Source organism: Genypterus blacodes, unplaced genomic scaffold (assembly GCF_046128005.1).
Source record: "Genypterus blacodes isolate CSIRO-AG114 ecotype Tasmania unplaced genomic scaffold, CSIRO-AGI_Gbla_v1 ptg000012l_1, whole genome shotgun sequence".
Taxonomy (NCBI): Eukaryota; Metazoa; Chordata; class Actinopteri; order Ophidiiformes; family Ophidiidae; genus Genypterus; species Genypterus blacodes.
In genome coordinates, this window is record NW_027466826.1 from 6,693,348 (window position 1) to 6,714,561 (window position 21,214).

Here is a 21,214-nt window from a genome sequence, read left to right on the forward strand (position 1 = left end):
GGGTGATGAATTGTTTTTCTTTTGTAGAGGCAGGCAGAAGGGAAGTCTGCCCGCACCCTCTCCGCAGTGTGTTGCTCCACTTGACACTGAGTAGGTTGCACTATGCAGCGAGTGTCTTATGTTCAAAAAAGAAGAAGGAGAAGAAAAGGAATTTAAAGCCTTCTGTAGGTCAGGAATCCGAGGATAGAGCTTTATATTCAGAGTTTGTCTTCAGTCAAGCTTCAGTTCAGTGCTTCTAGAGATTTATTTCATCAGTGAATGCAGTTTCCATAATCACATCCGTGTCCTCATATTAGAAAGATAATTAACAGCACTAATGATCACGTTAAGTTCATTACACATTCACTGCCTGCCCAGAATGAAGTTGACATTATGTTACCTTATCATCAAAGGTGGTGTATTGTAGGGAAATCATTAAAATGGAAATGAGCGTGATGTTGTGATGTTAATTGTAGAGGGAAGAGATGAGTTATGTATTTAATGCAGTATTTAAAAAGCCAATGGATTTGCTATCTGTTAAATAGGGTAATTAATGCTATATATTACTTATGTTTGTCCAAATGAAGGAATGAAATTAGCAGATGATGATGCTGACTTGCTGTTTATCTGCCCACAACACAGCTCCAGTTTGCAAACTGCATTATCGCTGTTTTATGCCCATAAATTGACTATAATCTCCCTCAAATTCCCTGTTTTTCCCCTCTAAAACTTCTCATTTGGATTTGCAGACAATTATTTAGTTTCCACTTGTAAAAGTTAGTTCACTTTTACAAATTACTTTTTTGAAATTGTGTCATCGCTTACATTAAAATGCATTCTTCTTTAGTCGTTGAAATTAATGATGCCATTCATAGGGTTATACCATAAAATACACCACCAGTAACTGTAAATAAGACTCCAGATAGAGAGTTACAGCATGTTCATTCAGTCAGTGAAATGGCTTTCCTGGGTCAGCTGTAAGGATGGACACATGTTGTTTCACTGGTCTCTCAGTGAGCACTGCTGTGATGATGGGCTTAATGAAGCACTTAACAATCAGAATATGATCCCAGTGTGTCAGCTCAACATGGGCATCCTGCAGCGGCAACACAGCCATGTTTTAGCTTTTTCTCTTTTTTTCTTTTCTTTTTTAAACACACACAGACACACAGACGAGAACGCACACATATACTTAAGTTCAACATCCTTCTCCTTGACCGTGGTATGGCTTGAGGATATTAATGTTTATGTTAATTAGATCATGTCAACAAATGATCACATTTCCAGATATGGTTGTTGTAAGACTGCAGCCACTCACTTATTTTGCCCAGTGGTTGCAATTTAGAACTGATGTGCTTGTATCATGCATTGTAGTCGAGTCAAATCAATTTTATTTGATTAGCGCAATACCACAATGTCTTTGATTTAATTGTGATTACATGAGGAAACAACAATACCATTTTGAACATATAATGTAGTAGATAATTTAACTAATGTCGATAATATAATGTATGAAGAGTGATTGCACAACCTTTTATTTATGGTGCCCATAATGTTTTTCTCCTGTCTTTGTAGGAGTTTCTGTCCTGCATGGAGTCCCATCGAGAGAGAGGCCACAGCATGTTTGAGAATATGAGGGCAAACCACCTGCAGGTTTGGAAATGCTTCAAATGAAACATTAAAAATAACGGCTATGTCTAATGATTTTAAATGAAAGAGATTTTTATCATAATACTTCATCTTGTTTTGGCCTTTTGCGGTGGTTCTAGGCGCATGCCAGCAAGTGGGAGCGTGTGAGCTTGGAGTGGCTGCATGTGGAGGCGGAGCTACTGAGAGAGAGAGCTGTATTTGGCCCCGGACCAGGAGTTCTGCTCGGGAGAAACTGGGTGCAAGACACAGCAGAAGGACCCAATCGCACCAGGCCGCGCATCCGCAGCAGAGCTCTGAGACGCTCCAAACGGGTATCACAGCCTTTCATTTGAGATGATGATACCTGACATGTGGCCATATTTAAATCCCAGCTTTTAAGCTCCACTAAGGAGGTTAAATTACATAGCAATTTGGTGAACAATAAGGCCACGAAAGAACAGGGCAGTTTTAGGTGTAAATAGATCAGATATGATTGATAGAATTCTTCCCCCCTTACTGCTTCTTTTTTTAAATTATTTTTTTATCACCCAATATCAGCCACACTCAATTCCATTCAATCCCTACTAAAGCTCATAAAAATAATTTTTGGTGGGTGGAGAACACGTTGTGCAATTGCAGCCAAATTAAATGATGTGATTAAAAAATTGACTCAAAGCGGCTGCAGAATTTGGTGGGATTTGCTCTGCAGGTGGCTCGACTGCAATGTGAAATTTTAATTGTCATTAATTGTAACAGTTAATTTCAGACAAATTCAAATCTCCAATACCTGCTGTCTATCTCACCTAGTTAAGGTTACTAAACTAAGTAACCAATTAATTTACTGAACTAAGCTTCTGTCAAAAATAGTAGTTTGAGCATCCTAGGGAGAGGATGTGCTCTCTGAATATTTAACATGCATACCGATATCAATTTAGAAATTAATCCATGTAATTGTGTTGTATCTGATCACTACAGTTGCTGGGGATGCTCGATCTGAGTTTGAGGAGGGGTCCACACGGGGAGAGCAGCACTAGAACAGAAGCTGACACAGGTAAAGATCAGCCTTCTCTGTGGATTCCTTTATCACTATGCAGCATTTACTGTACGCACAATGAGAACATCTGTGTTCCCTTCATGCCAGAGCCCCAGATTCTTTGTGAGGTTGGAAGAGAGGTGACAGACAACAAAGAAGAGGGAGAAAACAACTGTGATCATCTAACTTTCTTCCCTGTTCTGAATGAGACGCCTGCTGTTGCTGAGGCTCAGCCCGGCCCCTGCACACCTGAACCCTGCTCACACTCACAACACTGCCACAACATCCGGATCATTCTGCAAGAGCTGCATCCAGGAGAGCAGGTACTGCAGAGCATTTTCTCCAAGCCAGGAGTACATTTCTCTATTTAATTTATTAATTTAATTTATTATTTTGGATAAATGGCTCAAATATCCAGATGCAAATTACAGGATCGCAGTGACAGAAATCTAGAAAATTAAATTATATATAAATGTACTTGCATGCCTGTAGATCTGCCTTAACCAATCGTTTTCTTTTAAATAGAGATTTGCTAGAACAATTTTAGGTCCTAAATTTGTTCTACTAAATTTTAAAACAATCATCAACTACTTCTGACGTGGAAAGATGGGTTAAGGGATATATGCAAGATAAAGCCGTTTGGGAACATGCTTGAACAGTGGCTCAATTCCTTCTAAGCATTATATTATCCACATTCATAATTATCTGATGCAGACCAGGGATTCAATAGCCCAGTGCCGCTATCAGAATTTCATCTTTCCTCATTAGTGTAAGGTTTTAATGTGGAGGCCCAGCTCAGCTCCTCTCATTCTTGAGTTATAAACCAATGTAGGGTGTTGACAGGGACTCATCACTCCGGCAACCAGCCGCGGCTTTTAATGTTTCTAACAGAAGTATTAATAAAAACAGTAGGAGGTGATGCAAGCTGTCTTACTCTGCTTAGTAAGTGTGTGATATGTGCAAGTGTGTGTGTCCTGTTGTCTTATGGTGTTTCAGTGTGTGTGTCCTGCTGTGCTTCGTGTCAAATGCACACAGTCATTAGTTCTGAATAATACAAAGACACACACACACGCGCGCGCAGATACACACACACAGTTACACACACACAGTTACACACAATGGGAGAACCACTCATAATTAGCTTGCCAGTGTCAATAGTGTGATTATGACAGTAATGTGTGTGGGGAGAAATCTTTGCTCTGACATTAGGCTCCTTTTCTCTCCTTCTTCCCATCATCGGCTAAATCACCCTCAGATTGATAACACATATCAGTCCAGAGCACACCGAGGAAATAAGGAAGCAAGTTTATTGTTACGCGTTTAGTTTGTCTTTGATAGCATCAAATTTAACTATATATTTAACTCTCTATTTACTGAAATTCAGCCACAGACACGTGGGCTGTGAGGACATTATGCCATCACGTGTCTGCTGATGGAATCATGATGTAATGGGTCATATTTAAAGTAAGGCTTTGGAATTTTACTGCAGAAAATTCAGACTTCCAAGCTGGTGTGCCGAGTGTGTGAACACAGGGAACAGCAGCAGAGAGTTTGGATTAAAAAAACAAAATGAAGCAGTGGAGGAAAATGGACACACACATGTAACATTACAGATTTTATTTGACGTCCATTTCAGCACATTATTATTTTATAATTTCATGAATTATATATGTTTCATGCGTAGTTCATTTAGAGATTTTTATGTATTTTACAAGCCCTTTGAAACCGGTGTCACACCCTCATTTTATGACTCCATGGGTGCTGCCAATCTTGAAAGACGTCAGAGAAACCGGATCTGGGTGCAGTCTGGTTAGATTTATTTGGTCTGGGTTTTCAAGTAGGAACTCTGACCCGAATGCCATTTAACCTTTTTTCCAGCTAGGAGGCTTGAAAATTCCATGTATCCTATAAGCTTCCTCTGTGTCGACCCGGTTCACTTATCTGGATTATTGATTGTTTTCATCTGACATATTTAATTGTATACAACATATGTAACGTGTAAACAACATCTAATGTTATCAATCATACCTTGTCTCTACGTGCATTCAGACGAGAGGTTTTGATCACTTAGGAGGTTTTGTATTATACTGTATGTGTGGCAGTATGATTAATTATCCCAATAATGGCCAGGCAGTGAATGTGTGAGCGAGCCGCTCCGCAGCTGTGGGGCAGGGAGTCTGATTTGATTAGTATAAATTGTGGAGTGGCCAGGAGGTAGTATGTTTTGGGCCCCATATGGTTTTTGGGTGCACTGTCCCAGAGGGGCTGTAGAGCGGGACAGGAGGACTGCCACACTCGCTGCACACACTCACTGTTAAATGAGGGGAGACAATAGAATTAGCCACACATTATCACAAAGCAGTTAGCATTAGTTACAACCCGCACTGAAGGCAGCATGTGGGTCCACTTTTGGCCCTGAACATCTGAATGAAACTCCAACTTCTCTATAAAAGAGCAGGAGCATCTCATCTCCATCCATCAACTCTGATAATGAAGTGATCAACCGTGTCGTTTTAATCATGGTTAAAATATACAATCGAAATTAAGTCATTTGAACGGTCTATGCCGCTGCCATGTCAGAGAGAGAGGAAATGCTCTGATCTCTATATTGTCCTCTCTGTCTCTCTCTCTCTCTGTCTCTCTCTCTCTAGGTGAAGGCTAAGATGTGTGTGGTGGTGGTTAATGGCCTCAGAGTGGCTGAAGGGCTGCTGCTGTTTGGGAAGGAGAGCTTGCTCCTATGTGAGGGATTTACTCTCAGTCCTGCCGGAGACGTTTGCTGCATTAAACATCACCCGAGCAGGTACACCAGTGTGTGTGTGTGTGTGTGTGTGTGTGCCTTTGTCCCTGTGTAGCCCTCCTGTGTACGTGTGAGTATCATGTGCCGTCTCTTCTCGTCTCTACCAGTGTGAAGGATTCCTTCATTTCCACCATCCTGAGTAAAGAGCTGGAATCATACAGCTGCAGGCGTTGGCACTTTGAGAAGATCAAGGAGGCCCGCTTCCTGCGTTTCCTTTTAGAGGTCAGTTCATGATATGAAGTGAAGTAAAGATCCAGTAGTATTAAAAATGCACTCCATTAACTATAACTCAACTCTTACAGACTATTTCTACATGGAATCGGAGTTCTCTTTTCTCTTTATTTACCAAATGCAGATTGCTGTTTTCCATTTTGTGTAATTTCTATGTATGAATTAGAGAACCACACCATTTAGTAAATGTCCTAGTTTCTGTGTCTCCTCCAGGACAATGCTATAGAGCTCATCATGACAAACGGACACTCAGCCTTTCTGGTATTCCCCAATAAAGACCATGTCTCAGCATATAAGAGGTATTACATTTACAGAAGACTGGACGCTTCAACCATTTATTTCAATTTGTTCTCATCTCCTGTTCTCTATTTCTCTTTACCCCCTCCACACAAACACCACTAAAGGTTGTGCAAAGTAGTGACAACATTGAAAGGAAGAGGAGTGGCCGATGTCCTCGCTAATGCCAAGTAAGTGTCATCCTTTTGCCACAGCCTTATATCAACATTTTAATTTGACATGCAACAAAAATGGTTGTGTGCCACATGACCACACTGCTCTGATAACATATTTGATATTGGATGAGCTACCATAGTGGAACACGGGTCAACTGATTCAGTCCGTGATAGAGAGAGATTGAGGTGTGCCAGTCCCACCAGCTTCCTTTTTGGTCTGGATTACGGCCTCCAGCTTGTTGCTATGTCAATCCAACCAGCGGAGCGATGTGAAGTTGGGTGTGGGAGTTTCTGTATCAGGCTCCAGCTCAGATGCATCTTGTCCACATGGGTCAGTTTGAAGACACACTCAGAGAAGAAAGGTGCTTCTAACCGTGTTTGTAGGGACGAGTCTATCTTGTGGGTCACTCTTGTCCCCTTGGCTCCTTTCCTATCAGGCTTAGCTCTACACACAGTTACAGCACACAGAACACGCTCAGGTTAAAATGTAATCTCTGCCTTGTTTTTGTGATCGTTGCCTCAAGAGACTGATTTACAATAATTTGCCTAATTTACACCACCACACAGTACTATAGGAAATAAATATGCTGTGCGTATGTTTACATGCAAGTGTGTGTGTGTTTGTGTGTATGTGTGTGTGTGAGGCTGATGTGATTTATTCAGATACAAAGGCTCATGTATAGCCTCGGGCCATAGGAGAGAGAGCACGGTCTCTGGGGAATAAGAGCTTGAGAGGTGTTTGTGTGTGTGTGTGTGTGTGCGTGCGTGTGTGTGTGTGTGAGAGATGCCCATGGGGCTATTTAAGAGCATGACTCTCTAATTAAGGCTAATGCAGGGGAACAATAGGCAACACTGGGTAATACAGCAGAAACAAATGAGTGCTGACGCTCCCTCACCATTCAATGGATGGAGTTCTGTTGCTCTGTGTCGGCGTTAGTGTGTGTGTGTGTGTGTGTGTGTTCAGGACGTCCACATGCAAGAGTGTTCACCAACATGAGCGTACTTTGTTATGTGTGCATGTTCACAGAAAGAGTCAATTGAGGACTATGGTAAAGAATAGTTTACTGTGTGTGTGTGTGTGTGTGTGTGTGTGTGTGAGGGCTTTGCTCCTCTCTCCTCCCCTCCCTGTCTAAAAGAGCAGGATACGTGTCTGTGTTTGTGTCTGTGTTACATCCCCAAGGCCCTCTCTCGCCTCATTCATCATGCTCACGATGAGAGAGGTTATCCACTGGTGCGTGTTTCCATTATAATCTCCTATAAACAAAACAATTGGATGAAATTATAACCTGCAATTAGATAACATATATTGGGACAAAATACAATGATTGATTTAGTTTAGCTTCATAATAATTTGGCCAGGAGTTGCTGATGTTAGAAATTAGATACAGCTGAAGTCGCCCCTCACTCTGGCTATTTATGCACCCATATCCAATGTTTCAGCTTTGGTGATTCAAACTGTTGTCTAGATTTTGTTCATTTAAATGAAGACGTGTTCTTGCCATATTGAGTCTGTTTTTTCCTGGATTAATGTTTCTAAGGTGTGGGGGGGGATTGTTTTCTTGTTTAGAAATGTATCCGTCGCATTCGCTCCTGTGAATGAGCATTTTCACCCACGGACCAAAACGTATCACACACTGGAGTCATATTATTATGCATGGCTCCCTTTGGCACAGCTACATGGAAAAGGAACTGAACAGGAAGTCAAAACCTGTTCCTGTTTGCTCAGCATGTATAAGTCAAATGTTATGTTTTGGGGAAATACAGAGGGCGAAAGAATGCACACTTTGTGTCTATCACTTTGTGTCTATCAACATTTTCACTCCTCTTCGCTGAGTGGGGAAAGTCAAGCTTGCTCTTGTTTAAGACTGTTACCTAGCAACTGGGGTGCTTGGCACCAGATCTTTATTGCAATGTTACTGCTCCGCAGAGGGGGATAAGATTTCAGGAAGTGGTCATGTTTTCCTAATTTAGAGTAAACAAGTTTAGCCTCCGCGAGTCAAAATGAAATGTTCAGCAGCATGGTCTTTACTGCAGATTTGTTTTGCCAAACACATGTTCGAATTATCAAAGAAGGTATTTTGATAGAGCTGCTTTTGTCACCATACAGCTTAGGTGTGACTATTTGAGTGAATGCTTATTTAAAGATGACCTCACATCAGGCTTTGAACACCTCAATGAACAGATGCTACCTCATGCTCCGTTGTCCACATTTATTTTACTATTTATGGCGGGTAACTCACTTCACTCTTCTTCTACAACAGTAGACACACATGTTGTTCGTTTCCTGGATTCAGTGTTAGTAATTAATATCTGATGCTAACTTAAGGAATTTCTTTTTGATCCACATGAGGAAAATTCCTGTGATGGAAATGACAGCCCTTGTTAAGTGGCAGGTAATTCAATAAGCAGATTTATTCCATTCTTGCATCACAAAATGTCGAAATTAATTATAATGTTCCACACTTATTTTATAATTGTATTCCTGCGTAAGTTCGATGTCTGCCTGCTACATATTTGACTCTAATCTGTCCTCCAGAAAGGGGAGATAAGCAACTTTGAGTACTTGATGCATGTGAACACCCTTGCTGGGCGGACATACAATGACCTCATGCAGTATCCAGTTTTCCCATGGGTTCTTGCTGACTATCAGTCTGAGGTAACAACTTCCTCAACAAAATTAATAGATTCTGACCCTTGAAGTTTCAGTTATAACGTTAATATATGCAGATTATCAGAGTAACATCTATTTCCCTGACAGACACTGGATTTGTTTAATCCTGCGTCATTCCGTGATCTGTCAAAGCCGATGGGAGCTCAGACTGAGAAGAGGAGACAGATGTTCATCGAGAGATTTGAAGAAGTGGAGAACAGTGATGGTATCTGATCCGTTAAACTTCTCACCTTTCACTGTACTGATACACTCTACATTTTGTTTACGGTAAATGTGTCTTTAAATGTTGTCCCCTCAGGTGATCTGGAAGCTCCATGCCACTACTGTACCCACTATTCCTCAGCCATCATTGTGGCCTCCTTCCTTGTGAGGATGGAGCCGTTTTCTCAAACCTTCCAGACATTGCAGGTAAGGCCAAACCTACACAATTTAAACTGGCTGTTGGGTTCTGAACCTGATGGAAGAACTCAGATAAGCTTGTAGTTGTGTGTTGGCTTGTGTGTGTGTGTGTGTGTGTGTGTGTGTGTGTGTGTGTGTGTGTGTGTGTGTGTACAGGTCTAACGTTTTCCAGTGAAAGAGAGATCAGGGAATTAAATATCTAAACAAATAATAACAAATCAATAATATAAATGAATCAGTAAACATAGAGAATCCAAGGAGAGAAATGATGACATCTGTTCCGGAATGTTCCCTTTCCACACAAGTCCGCACAACATCAAACATATACTGTATATTACACTGTATACACACCAACCAAAGCAGACCTTTCTGACAACAAGGAAAGAAAACTATGGGACCACAAAACATAAAAGTATGGACATGAAAGGAAAATAATTAGTTGTTTACAATTCTAATATTTCTATATTTCAATTAAACCCTAACCAAAATAACCCTAATTACTTTTACTTTCACGGACAATATTAGTCACAGAGAATATTTTAATTTCTTTTAATTGCCGTACGGGCGATAAAAGCAAGACTGACGACGTCTTCAGTAAGTGACCTTGCTCTGCATCTGGGTAGTGATGACCTCATCTCTAGTGCGTCCGAGTGGATAATCCTATTTGCACCTACAGGTACAACCTCCACAACCAGGTTATGTCAGTCTTACATTCTTTTTAAAGGCATTCTTGATGGAGCTGAAAACAGGAATGGTGCCATAACTGTTTTTGTTTTGTTTTCATCCTCACATCCAGTTTTAAAAAGGACTTTTTGGTATGAAAAGAGATTGTACAGAGATTTCAATATATATGCAAATAATCCCAGTCGCCTAGAAAGCATCTAAAGGAAGTCAATGCAAATAGCCACAGATGTTATCCATTTACAATACACCACCCAATTTATTCTAATGAAAAGGCATGCATATTTGATAGTCAGAATACAGCAATAAAGATGTTAGTCTGGAGAATGCATTTTTGGCTTCCAAAGCACATAATGGGTGTGTCGTAATATCTTTAACTAGATTTGCATCTCTAACAGAGTTTATCCACTATATTAGTATACTATTTTCATTCATTGCTGTAATTGTTTTAGTCTAAATTACATTCCCTCTCATGAGATTTTCATCATGGATTATAGAGTTTTATAGAAAGATGAAATGCTTCCTTCAAAGGCAAAGGCAAATAATTCCCTGCTTATTTAACCCAATGAAGAATATAAAATGTGATTTAGTACACTGCACCGGGAAGACTATTTTATTAATATATGTTGCACAGTTTGTTCTTACAGAGATGTGTCGTCTTCCAACAGGGAGGGTTTGATATCCCAGAGCGAATGTTCCACTGCGTGAAAAGGGAGTGGGAATCGGCCTCCAGGGACAACATGGGAGACGTCAGAGAGCTGATCCCGGAGTTCTTCTACCTACCTGACTTCCTGCTCAACTCCAACCATATCCAATTAGGTCAGACACAAACTCCTCCTCTGTGACCGAATTTATGAATTCATTGTCTTGGAGATTTGTCTGGAGACCTTTCACATCTCCTCTTCCCAATTCCCATGAATTGAATATTTGTGACAGGACTTGCACCCTCTGTGTATCTCTGCAGGTTGTATGGAGGATGGCACTGCTCTGGGAGATGTGGAGCTGCCACCATGGGCCAAAGGTGACCCCCAGGAGTTTATTAGAATCCATCGAGAGGTCAGTGACCCGTGACCTCTGTTTCCATCTGCCCATCTGATGTTGTAATGTTTAACTAATTAAGGTCTTGTTCAAAACAGCTGTTTATTAGTGGTGTAAACAAGCTCTACTTACTTCTGAACCAACTACCGAATCAACCAAATCAATAGAGCAATCTACAGGAACCAAAGAGGGCCAACTGCATGTGGTCAACCTTAAGTAAACTACACCTTTGATAAGCCCATAGGAAGTCAAAGTGATATTGTGAAAAGGTGGTTAAGTCAAATTCCAAATCCTTTGGCCAAGGTATGAAACCAATAATTATAACACTACAGTGTGTCAGAATGGCCTCTTTGTTCCAGGTTATGTAGTTATCACAGCATAGTGAACTTCCTGCTGTTCCTCCTGTTTCATGTTGCTCCCAATCCCAGGCATTTCCCATCAATCAACAGTGTTCTCACCTGACCTTTGTTGATATGGTTTGGTTCATTTGGATTTTTAACTTTGAAACTGACCCAAGAGTAAATGCAACATTGTAATAATTCCCTGATGTGGACCTATGTTAAATGAAGTAAATGACATCATTACATCTGAAGATTCCAGAGACATAACCAGAGTAGCAGCAGTAAAGGCTTGGTTCCAGACATTGTGAACAGGAGACGTACTGTATGCTATTTTGAGTTTGATTTGTCATGTGCATAACTTACACTACAGACACTGACACCAAGCTCACTTCACACTATTCAGGACCAGCAGGAGACTCTAAGCTTTCTAATGCCTCTGCCTCCCGTTTATCAGCTGATTGTTCTCTCTTTTCCTCAACTTCTTTCTCTCTCGGTGCAGCGTTATTGCATATCTTGATAATTTCTTTAGTATATGTGACCCTCACCCTTTCTCTTCCCGAGGCATCTATGATGGTTATCAGTCTATAATCTACTGAACTACTCGCACTGCCTGCCACTCTCATCACGTTACTGACCTAAGAGATCCTGTTGTTGTTTTTTCCAATATTAACTCAGGACAATATCTCTCTGTAATGAGGGTTTTTCAGCTTTCCGTTGTTCCAGGATGGAGTTATTAAGATCGTGTTTCCGGATCCTACTGGTCATAATGCCCACTTTTCCTTCATTAACTCCTCACAGCCACTCATGAGCTAATTCTACACAAATGATGTTGGTGTTTTTTCTCTCATATGGAGATGAGCTCATAACATAGGTGTGAAGCTTTCTGCCGTTCTAGACTTTAAAATAGACTTTTAGAAGAATTACACAGTATCCGAAAACACAAAACCAATCAAATTATTCAAAGTTTCCTCTTTTTCGAAACTGTTTGACTAATGATTTTGGTCCCAATGTAATAACAAAATCACTTCACACCAAAAGTATAGTGGTTTTGTAATATTGCTTGACAAGGTGTTTTAGTGGTGCTTTCTTTTTACAACATTGTACTCCAACTCTCCTTTCCTTAGGCCTTGGAAAGTGACTATGTGAGCTCCCATCTCCATCTGTGGATTGACCTGATCTTCGGGCACCGGCAGCAGGGTCCTGCTGCTGTGGAAAGTGTCAACACGTTCCATCCTTACTTCTATGCCCGAAAGCAGAAAGGGCGGCAGGCTGCCACAGACCCGCTCATCAAGAGTACAATCTTTGGATATGTCAGCAACTTTGGCCAGGTTCCAAAGCAGGTATGGATCATTTACTACGGTAGAGAGAAGAAGAAGCGCAGTGCATAATGCCATATTTTTTTTTTACTTTTTAATACATCATTAAAAAATCAAAACTCATTTCCACACTCACATCTCTATACACTGTATTATATACCTTCAAATGTTGCTACAGACATCAATGTCAAGTATTAGAAATGTCATTCACAATTTTTAGATACTGACATTCAGCTAAATGACGTATTAAGAAATGTAAAAAAAAATTTGAAAAATGTGTTCCTCTCCTTCACCAGATTAGATCACATCTTCCCAACTCAGCATATTAGATTGGATGTTGATGTTTGAACAATTGTACGTTTCTGGACATCTTTTTATTGTAAATCTTCTCTGAACAGTAAAATGACAATGAAGTGTAATTGAATTGAGCATGGGTGTAGGCATGGCATGGCATCATGCTAAAATGATTCCTTTGTGATGATTTATTTTGTATCCCATAGCTCTTCACCCACCCACACCCTCCCCGCAGCAGCTCCAAGAAAGAAGGAGCGTCGTCACCACATCTCACTCCATTTTTCTTCAAACTGGACAAAATCAAACCCACTGCCGAGCCATATAGAGGTACGTTTTTACAGATGTGAATTATTAATCATGGGTGTAGAATTAATGTGCCTACACTGTGCTTGTATTGGTACAAGTAACAGAATCATCATTGACATTTTCTGTCACTTAAACTAAATCAAGCCTTGACACTCAACCCTGACCCTAACCCTAAGTCAAAACAGGCAAGTCCAAGTTAAGTCACAAGTCCTTAACCATGGCTTACAATTCCTAAAAAAAGACACAATATGCTGTTTGTCAAAGGGATAATGATTTATATTGTTGATTTACACAAATTGAAATTGATGCTTTTAAAGAATTGTATTTATTACTGTCCACATAAACAGTCTACTATCTAACTAAATCTAATTTGATCAAAATACACAGAAATAAGCGGAAAAACCTCATATCCTGCTATAATATCAGTGGTTTGTTAGTGTGTGTGTGTGTGTGTGTGTGTGTGTGATGCACCTTTATTTCCACACACTTTTTTTTCCTCCTTCAAATGTCTCATGTAAAGTGTTCAATCAGTGGGGTCACAAGTTATTTTGCAGGTGATATTTTACTTGTCAAATCTCATCATCGTCATCAACTTTGTGACTCATGTCTAACTCCAGTCTAGGTCATACGCGCACCACCGACTTCTTTTGTATATTATTCTGTCTTTATTTGATTTCAGGCGGATGTATTAGATACATGTACCTCGGTCTCCAAAGAGTTGTTGAAATAGGCCAGCTATGTCCATAGATTAATTTGTGCTGGAAGGAGGAGTAAGCACTATCAGTTAGAGCGACAATATGGAGATGACTCTTCAGCTGTGCCCTACTTAATAATCTGAATATCCCTACAGGCCCTCTGAGGGAGAGGAGATGAATCTGTAAATGCCCAGAGAGGGATCCTGCATATTACATTTCATATTAAATTTTAGAGTGTCTGATCTAATCAATAAGTAGATAGAGATGAATAGGAGGCAGAATGCTGCGGCTAATGCAGACACAACTTCTTTCTGGGGATTTTAGAAGCAAAACTAGCAATAGGATGTAACGATTTCTGCCTGTTAGTGCATGAATGGGTCAATTACTGGCACTATTACAGTTTCTCTACACTGTCTCTTTGTCACATATAAACATTCAACTTATGCTGTCCAGGATGCATGCGTCCCCCAGGACAGAGCTTCAGCTTGGTTTAACCTTGGAATAGCTGTTTTAATTGCCCAGTTTTTCCTGGGATCACTTTAATGAAATTCACGGCAAGTTTACTGAGCAACCAAACTCTTTAATGTGATGTTTTGAAGAGCCATTACCATTATTTGGCCAGGTAAGTTTATTAACTTACACTATAGGCAGAATCAGGTCACCTTTCCAATTTTTTTTCTCCATTGTAACTTTTTATTGCTATATTATGTTTTAAAAGGCAGACTAAAAAACAAAACAAAAAAACAACTCCTGTTTTTCCAGAACTTCTTGTTTGTGTGATGCTCTACTCACAGTAACTTTCTTTAGAGCTGCCCAGAGGCCCTGTAGGTCAGATCGTGTGTCAGGAGAAAGGGGTGTTGGTCCTGGGTTCAAACCAGCTCCTTCTGTCTCCTCCGTCGAGCTGCTTCTTCAGCTGGGGCTTCCCTGACAACAGCTGTGTCTTTGGAAACTGCACAACAGAGAAGGTATATACTGTATGTTTGATTGTATTAATTCACAACCCTGAAGCTGAAATTACACAGCTTAATAACTGTTGTTTATGCACAAAATGGAGCACAAGCAAAACTTCCATCCATTCATCTATCTTCTATAGCCGCGTATCCTATTGGCAGGTTAGTCAGACAGGGTACACACACATACAGACAAGTCAGCCAAGTAACACGTCGTATTATTATCTCAGACACAGGGAACAACATGCTAACATGCGTATTCTGCATATAAAGGCCCGAGGTGGAAGTTGGTCCAAGTTGGGACGAGCACAGCGAGGCAAAGCATTGTTGTTAGAGTGAAAATTTAACATCTACAGTTTAGGAATAACAACACATTAAATACTAATGCATTTTAATTGTTATGCAATTTTTTGATATGCTGACCAATTCAGTACAAACAGTAATATATTACAGAGATTTAGAACAGAAATCGCATCATTACGACAATAAATATCTGAATAATATTTAGCCAGCAGAGGTTACAGCACTGATGTAAATTGACACTTGCCATCTATATAATTACATTCCATGTCCTCTTTGTCTGAGTGGCTCACCCCCTGTCACACTGTGTCATCAACAACTGTGATCCAGATTTTGGACACAAAAGTCCTTTCACATTACGATTTTGAAGCTTTAGTGTTGCCTGTCATGTTTTTGTGCGTTGAGAAGGACTGACTGGGTTCTGAGGTGGTGTCAGTGACTTTATGTAATAAAGGGGCTCATGTCATCTGTTGTAAGTGCCCCTGACAGAAATAAGAAGTGTCCCACCTCACAGCAGGGCTGTATAAACTAATCCATCCATGGAAAATCATTTGTGATTAGATCTTTTGAAGCAAAGGCAACACATCATGTAACTTAACTACTCTTAATGATTTTGTTTTAAAGAGCGATTGGTGAGGGTAGGAAGCATATTCCACTTACAAATGAAATACTTCTAAATAGTTTTCATTCTGAATTCATTTGTTGTCATTAATGAATAACGTGGTCCTATCTGTTAGATCTTTGCCATTTGTGAGAGTTTGTGTGACTGGGGAGAAACGTTGTGTGCTGCCTCTCCTAACCCAACAACCGTCGTCACTGCTGGAACCAGCACAGTAGTGTGTGTGTGGGATGTGGCGGTCAGCAAGGGCAAGCTCCTACATATGAAACTCAAACAGGTTAGTGTGTCTGCATGTATGTTTGACAGACATGGTCCATATATATCTTTTTAATTTTGCTGCTAATAATTGCTCTTGTTTGTAGCCTTTATACGGTCATATAGATGCTGTATCCTGCCTGGCTGTGTCTGAGGTCCATAGTGTGATAGTGAGTGGCTCCCGTGACCTCACCTGTATCCTATGGGATCTGGAGGAGCTGAGCTACATCACCCAGTTGGCAGGACATGCGGCTGCCATCTCTGCACTGGCTGTCAACGACCTCACTGTAATATTCCACATTTCTCTCTCCTCGCCTAGTCAACATCCCATGATCCTTTGCTTCATTTTTGTGCATGTCTGTGCTGTATCTATGTGCACATGGGTATCAATCCAATCAATTCCTCTGTCCAAGGGTGAGATTGCATCGTGTGCAGGGTCCCACCTCTACCTGTGGACCATGAAGGGTCAGCTGTTGACTTCAGTGGACACTGCCTGTGGGCCTCTGGCAGACATCCTGTGTGTCAGCTTCACACAGCGAAATGAGTGGGATGCCAGAAATGTCATTGTCACTGGTTGCGCTGATGGCATCGTACGGGTAAGTGTGTGTGCACAAAATTGCACATTCATCTTTAAAATCACTTAATGAGTTTTTGTAGGACTATTAGGTAAGTAAGAGAGTTTCTACAGTATTGAGAAGTGGCAGTCATTCTTTTGGTATTCGCCCTTCAGGTAGCTGTGTGCGTTTTGTGTGTGTATGTGTTGTTGGTTAGGACTGTTGTGCTGCCTTTCTGCAATCAAAGCTGCAAAAGCAAAAGCTAAATTGGGCCTCACTTGGGAATGAGTGCCCATGCCACAAGCACAATACACACAAAAGGGATTATTACTTTATTATTACCTTGAGTCATGGGCTGTGTGTGTGTGTGTGTGCGTGCGCTTGTGTGTGTGGGTGTGCATTTGTTATTATGTTGAATTATGTCTGATTTTTCTACTCATTGTGTGTCTCTCACACAGATATGGAGGACAGAATATACCAGAACACAATTACCTGGCCCTCCAGAAGAGCTTGTGTCCCCAGGGCAAGAACATAGAGCACAAGGAGAGAGAGATGGTAACGCTACTGTTGCACTACCAACTCTAATGCATATGGCAGAGCACATGGCAGTGGCATATGTATATATAATATGTAGAGGTGTTCTTTTTTTATATCATATTTCAAAACAAAAGCTATCTAATATGATTAATCCTTAAGTGTGATATGAGAGTTTATAATGCGTGCTCCATCCCTCACTACCATTAGGGGCGAGCAGGAATTATTTTACTATAAAGTTATTAAACATAGAGGCAGTAAACACTGATGAGTAATTCTGCTGACATGAGAGCGCTTGTATAATTTAGAGAGCAATAATATCTAGATCTAATTTGGCATAGGTTGGTTACAGCCTCATGTCACCTCATAGGAGCATTATGCTCGGCAAATTACACTGAGACAAGTTTTTACTGAACACCGAAGCAAGGATTTGATTTGTCTCCCTTTAATAGCCTGGCACTTTTCGGGCAGAACCGAGCGCTTTAGTAGGTCAGGTTTACAAACTGAGTCGGTGTGTTCACATGTGAAAACAGAACACGCCAATACATCAAATGATTTATGATTTTACATCTTTGTGTGATTATTAGACCCAGATTATGCTTTTGTGCGTGTAAACAATATAATAGAGGGGGGGATACCTCTGCATGCATCTCCTTATTGGGTGGGCTGGCAAATCTCAGCCTGGTGTGTGAGCGAGTCCATAGAGGAGAACAAGCCAGACATTGACTGGTGACTGGCTGTTTTGAGGAGATGGGGGAGTCAGAAAGAAGACTAAAAAGAGAGATGTGATTCTAGCAGTCAGTGCAGTGCCCCATGGTCCAATTGTCTGAGGGTGGCTAGAGAGGTGGTATAGGTGGTTTTGGCCAGGTAGGGCATTGGTGGGTTACTGGTCCATGTATATGGCTTAAACACATTTTTGCTTTCATCGCCGTACAGTATGATGCAGTTGAGTGCATGTAAACATAGTATTTGGAGGATGATCATTCCATTCAAGTATTCTCATCGATGCCTCCACAGTGAGCAGCATGTGCCAGGACAAAGGCTGGGAGAGGCATCTAGTGTTGGGTCGAGAGTTGAATCGAAGTCGAGATATGATGCAACGCCGCCACAAGACTAATCCATCCATCACAGCTCTGGCCATGTCCAGGTACAGTATTATCCATGCAGTACAGCTACATCTTAGTGATTAATGTCATTTTACAATTAATTTTACTGGAATTTATGCCGTCCAATACCAGCCAGGCTCTCCAAACTCTCCACGACTCCTTCCTTATGTCTGTCTTTCTCTTTTCTTCTTGTTTACCTCTCTCTCTCTCTTGCTCGCTCGCTGCCTCTCCCTTGATGATGTGATGAATACTTTTTGCCCATATGGCTCAGCCCTATAGTGTATAGTCTATAGATTTGACTTGTACTCTAATACTGTGATAAGTCTGTGTGTACTACATCCTCACTAATTTGAATTAATTTAACTTAATTCCATTCAACTGTATTTAAATAGCCCTAAATCACAACAAACATTATCTCTCTGAAAGAATCATTTCCTTCTTTCTGTGTAGGAGCCATGCGACCCTGCTGATGGGTGATTCCTGGGGTAGAGTTTTTAACTGGACCTCTGAGTGAGCGGTGGCAGCGTGTTGCTCCATTATACCTCTATATATACAGACATTTCATCTCTATCCTTGGTATCTGAATGATGGTTGGAGATGCACTCTGTGAGACTAACAACACTAACCTCTCTAGGCCCCAGGTCTGACGTACACTATATGGCCAAAAGTATGTTGACCCTCCTAATTATAGAGTTCAGGTTTGTCAGCCACACCCATTGCTATAAATGCATAAAATCAATCACATAGATGTACAATCTGCATAGAGGAACATTGGCAGTACTGGGTGGCACTGTCATAGGATGCCACCACCAAGTCAGTACGTGAAATCAACCAGTCAACTGATATTATTGTGAAGGAGTAACAACAGCTCGGCCACGAAGCTGTACACCACACAACCTCATAGAGCGATGCCGCTTAGTGCTGTAGCACTTAAATATTGCCTATCCTCTTGCATCACTCACTAAAGACTTAAAAACTGAGTCCCGAAGCAACATCAGTTTAAGAACTGTGCATCAGGAACTTCCTGCAATGAGTTTCCATGGTCAAGCAGCTAAACACAGGCCTAAGATCACTGTGCCCAGGGCCAAGCATCGGCTGGACCAATATGGGTTTGGCCTATGCCAGGAAAATGCGACCTACCACAATGCATAGTGCCTGCTGTGAAGTTTGGTGGAGGAGGGATAGTGGTCTTTTCAGGGTTTGGATAGGCCCCTTAGTTCCATTGAAGAGTAAGCTTAATGGAATTTCAGACAACTGTGTGCTTCCAACTTTGTGGCAACCATTTGGGGAAGGCTCTGTCCTGTTCCAGCATGACTGTGGCCATGTGCAGGCTTTTGGAATGGGATGTCCAACAAGCTCATGGTCAGGGATCCAATGTGCAATTCTGTTTTTGATTAAATACTGAATCTTCATTTCAGAATCTTGAAGCAGAGAGTGTTAGTGCTAGTGTCAGTATGTTTACTGTGTATGTGCATTGAGCTCTGGTTATACTGCCATTAAGCCAATACATCATTTTTCATGACTATAGCATAATGCCATTGAAATTGGCACCAATCAAAGTATCCTTACTCAGAGAAACATTGTGATTTTAAATCAGCTTAATTGCATTTTTGCCTTAATGGCAGTAGAGGAAGATATTATTGCAAGGCAGTGTTTGTCAGGAGGAGAACAAATTAACTGGAGCTCTTCCTCTTCCTCTTCCTCGTGCATTTTACACTATCCAATATCCTACATGTATATTTAAAGGACAAACTTGTATGATAAGAGTTCTAACTGCATGTCCTATGAGCGCTTCATGATGTTTTGTTAGTTGTGAAGGACTCTGTTTTTGATGTTTTCAGCTCATTCTGTAATATTTTCAACCATTTGTCATATTGCACTGTTGACTTTAGTCTTTAATGGATGTTGTACAATGAACTTGTCTTGTTGAGAATTTGTGCAATTTTGATTTGATGATATTTCAAGCAGACTGTAAACATCTCTGATGTTTTTCAATCTGACAATCACTCATTCCTATTTAAATGAAGTTCTCTCTTTTATTCCAATAAAAAAATGTTTTATTTGAACAGAACCAACATAGTAGCCCCCGTCTGTACGTGGTAACACAGATATGGTAGCATTCACAATACGTTCTGGGGGCATTTAGGCCTTATATAAACACGTGACCTCATGATCTGAATAGCATAACAAGACAGCAACGTGTGAAGACGGAACTGATGATTACATTTACATCTCGCATCAGTGTGCGTCCTAATGAACTGGCTGTTGCCTGCATTGTCATTGGATCTCAGTAAGCTACTCCACAATTGAAGCCCTGTAATCGCTCCTCAAGCTGTGGATTCTCATCGTCCATTTATAAATGAAATGAACACATTTTGTTGTATTTGCGTTTGTTTTTCATATCAACATTCCAGGGACAGATTCTATGTTCATGTCAGGTGTAAGTAGGGCGTACGTCTTCATCAGCTACATCCTACGTGATTACATACTGTAATTGCTGCAGCACTCAACACACAGGGGAGGGTTACATCTGAAAAGTTACCCTCTAATATTGATCTTAATCTATTCAGTACAATATTGAGTCTTGCATCCGCACGCCTGTATTCCTGAAATAAACAAGTTGAATGAGGGTAGATGCTCTGCCTCTTTTCCTTTCTCTCTCTGTGTGTTTGCCACTCCTCTGTCATAAAAGAAGAGGTCTTTCTCTTTAACCTTTGTGTTTGTGGCTAATTGTGCTAAGTGGAGTGGCTTAATAGAGTGGAAAATAGTCCTCATAATTTTCCCACAGAGCGAGCAATGACCTTCTCTAAAGACAACGGCTATCTCAATTCTTTCTACACCACTGGTTTTATGATATGAAATGTCAAACCACTGGGTTCCTCAGAATAATCAAATAAATTATGGCACCTAGGCAGAACCATCTTGTAGCTTAACCCAATTATAATGCACTGTAAAGCTAATTATTAACCATGATTACAATTAGTCTAATTTAAATAAATGTAGTCATTAGCAAGTGAATCCTACTCAATGACTC

At 40.7% G+C, this 21,214-nt stretch overlaps 1 protein-coding gene across 3 annotated transcripts in view; it reads left to right on the top strand.

The window, feature by feature from the left end:
- Positions 1-20,548, top strand: part of wdfy4 (WDFY family member 4) — a 39,155-nt gene extending 18,607 nt beyond the window's left edge. For 2 of the 3 annotated variants that reach the window (XM_076163793.1, XM_076163802.1), the window contains exons 42-64: positions 1,555-1,632; positions 1,749-1,940; positions 2,584-2,659; positions 2,750-2,964; positions 5,293-5,441; positions 5,546-5,660; positions 5,883-5,968; positions 6,074-6,136; positions 8,472-8,514; positions 8,658-8,777; positions 8,880-8,997; positions 9,091-9,200; positions 10,541-10,691; positions 10,837-10,928; positions 12,376-12,591; positions 13,068-13,188; positions 14,670-14,827; positions 15,850-16,008; positions 16,094-16,273; positions 16,400-16,582; positions 16,999-17,095; positions 18,092-18,221; positions 18,631-20,548. In XM_076163793.1, the coding sequence (XP_076019908.1) occupies positions 1,555-1,632; positions 1,749-1,940; positions 2,584-2,659; positions 2,750-2,964; positions 5,293-5,441; positions 5,546-5,660; positions 5,883-5,968; positions 6,074-6,136; positions 8,472-8,514; positions 8,658-8,777; positions 8,880-8,997; positions 9,091-9,200; positions 10,541-10,691; positions 10,837-10,928; positions 12,376-12,591; positions 13,068-13,188; positions 14,670-14,827; positions 15,850-16,008; positions 16,094-16,273; positions 16,400-16,582; positions 16,999-17,095; positions 18,092-18,221; positions 18,631-18,694 (2,916 nt within the window). In that variant the 3' untranslated portion in view covers positions 18,695-20,548. Of the gene's footprint in view, positions 1-1,554; positions 1,633-1,748; positions 1,941-2,583; positions 2,660-2,749; positions 2,965-5,292; positions 5,442-5,545; positions 5,661-5,882; positions 5,969-6,073; positions 6,137-8,471; positions 8,515-8,657; positions 8,778-8,879; positions 8,998-9,090; positions 9,201-10,540; positions 10,692-10,836; positions 10,929-12,375; positions 12,592-13,067; positions 13,189-14,656; positions 14,828-15,849; positions 16,009-16,093; positions 16,274-16,399; positions 16,583-16,998; positions 17,096-18,091; positions 18,222-18,630 lie in introns of those variants that run through there. The other variant, XM_076163812.1, reaches the window with a different exon arrangement.
- Positions 20,549-21,214: the final 666 nt, after the last annotated feature.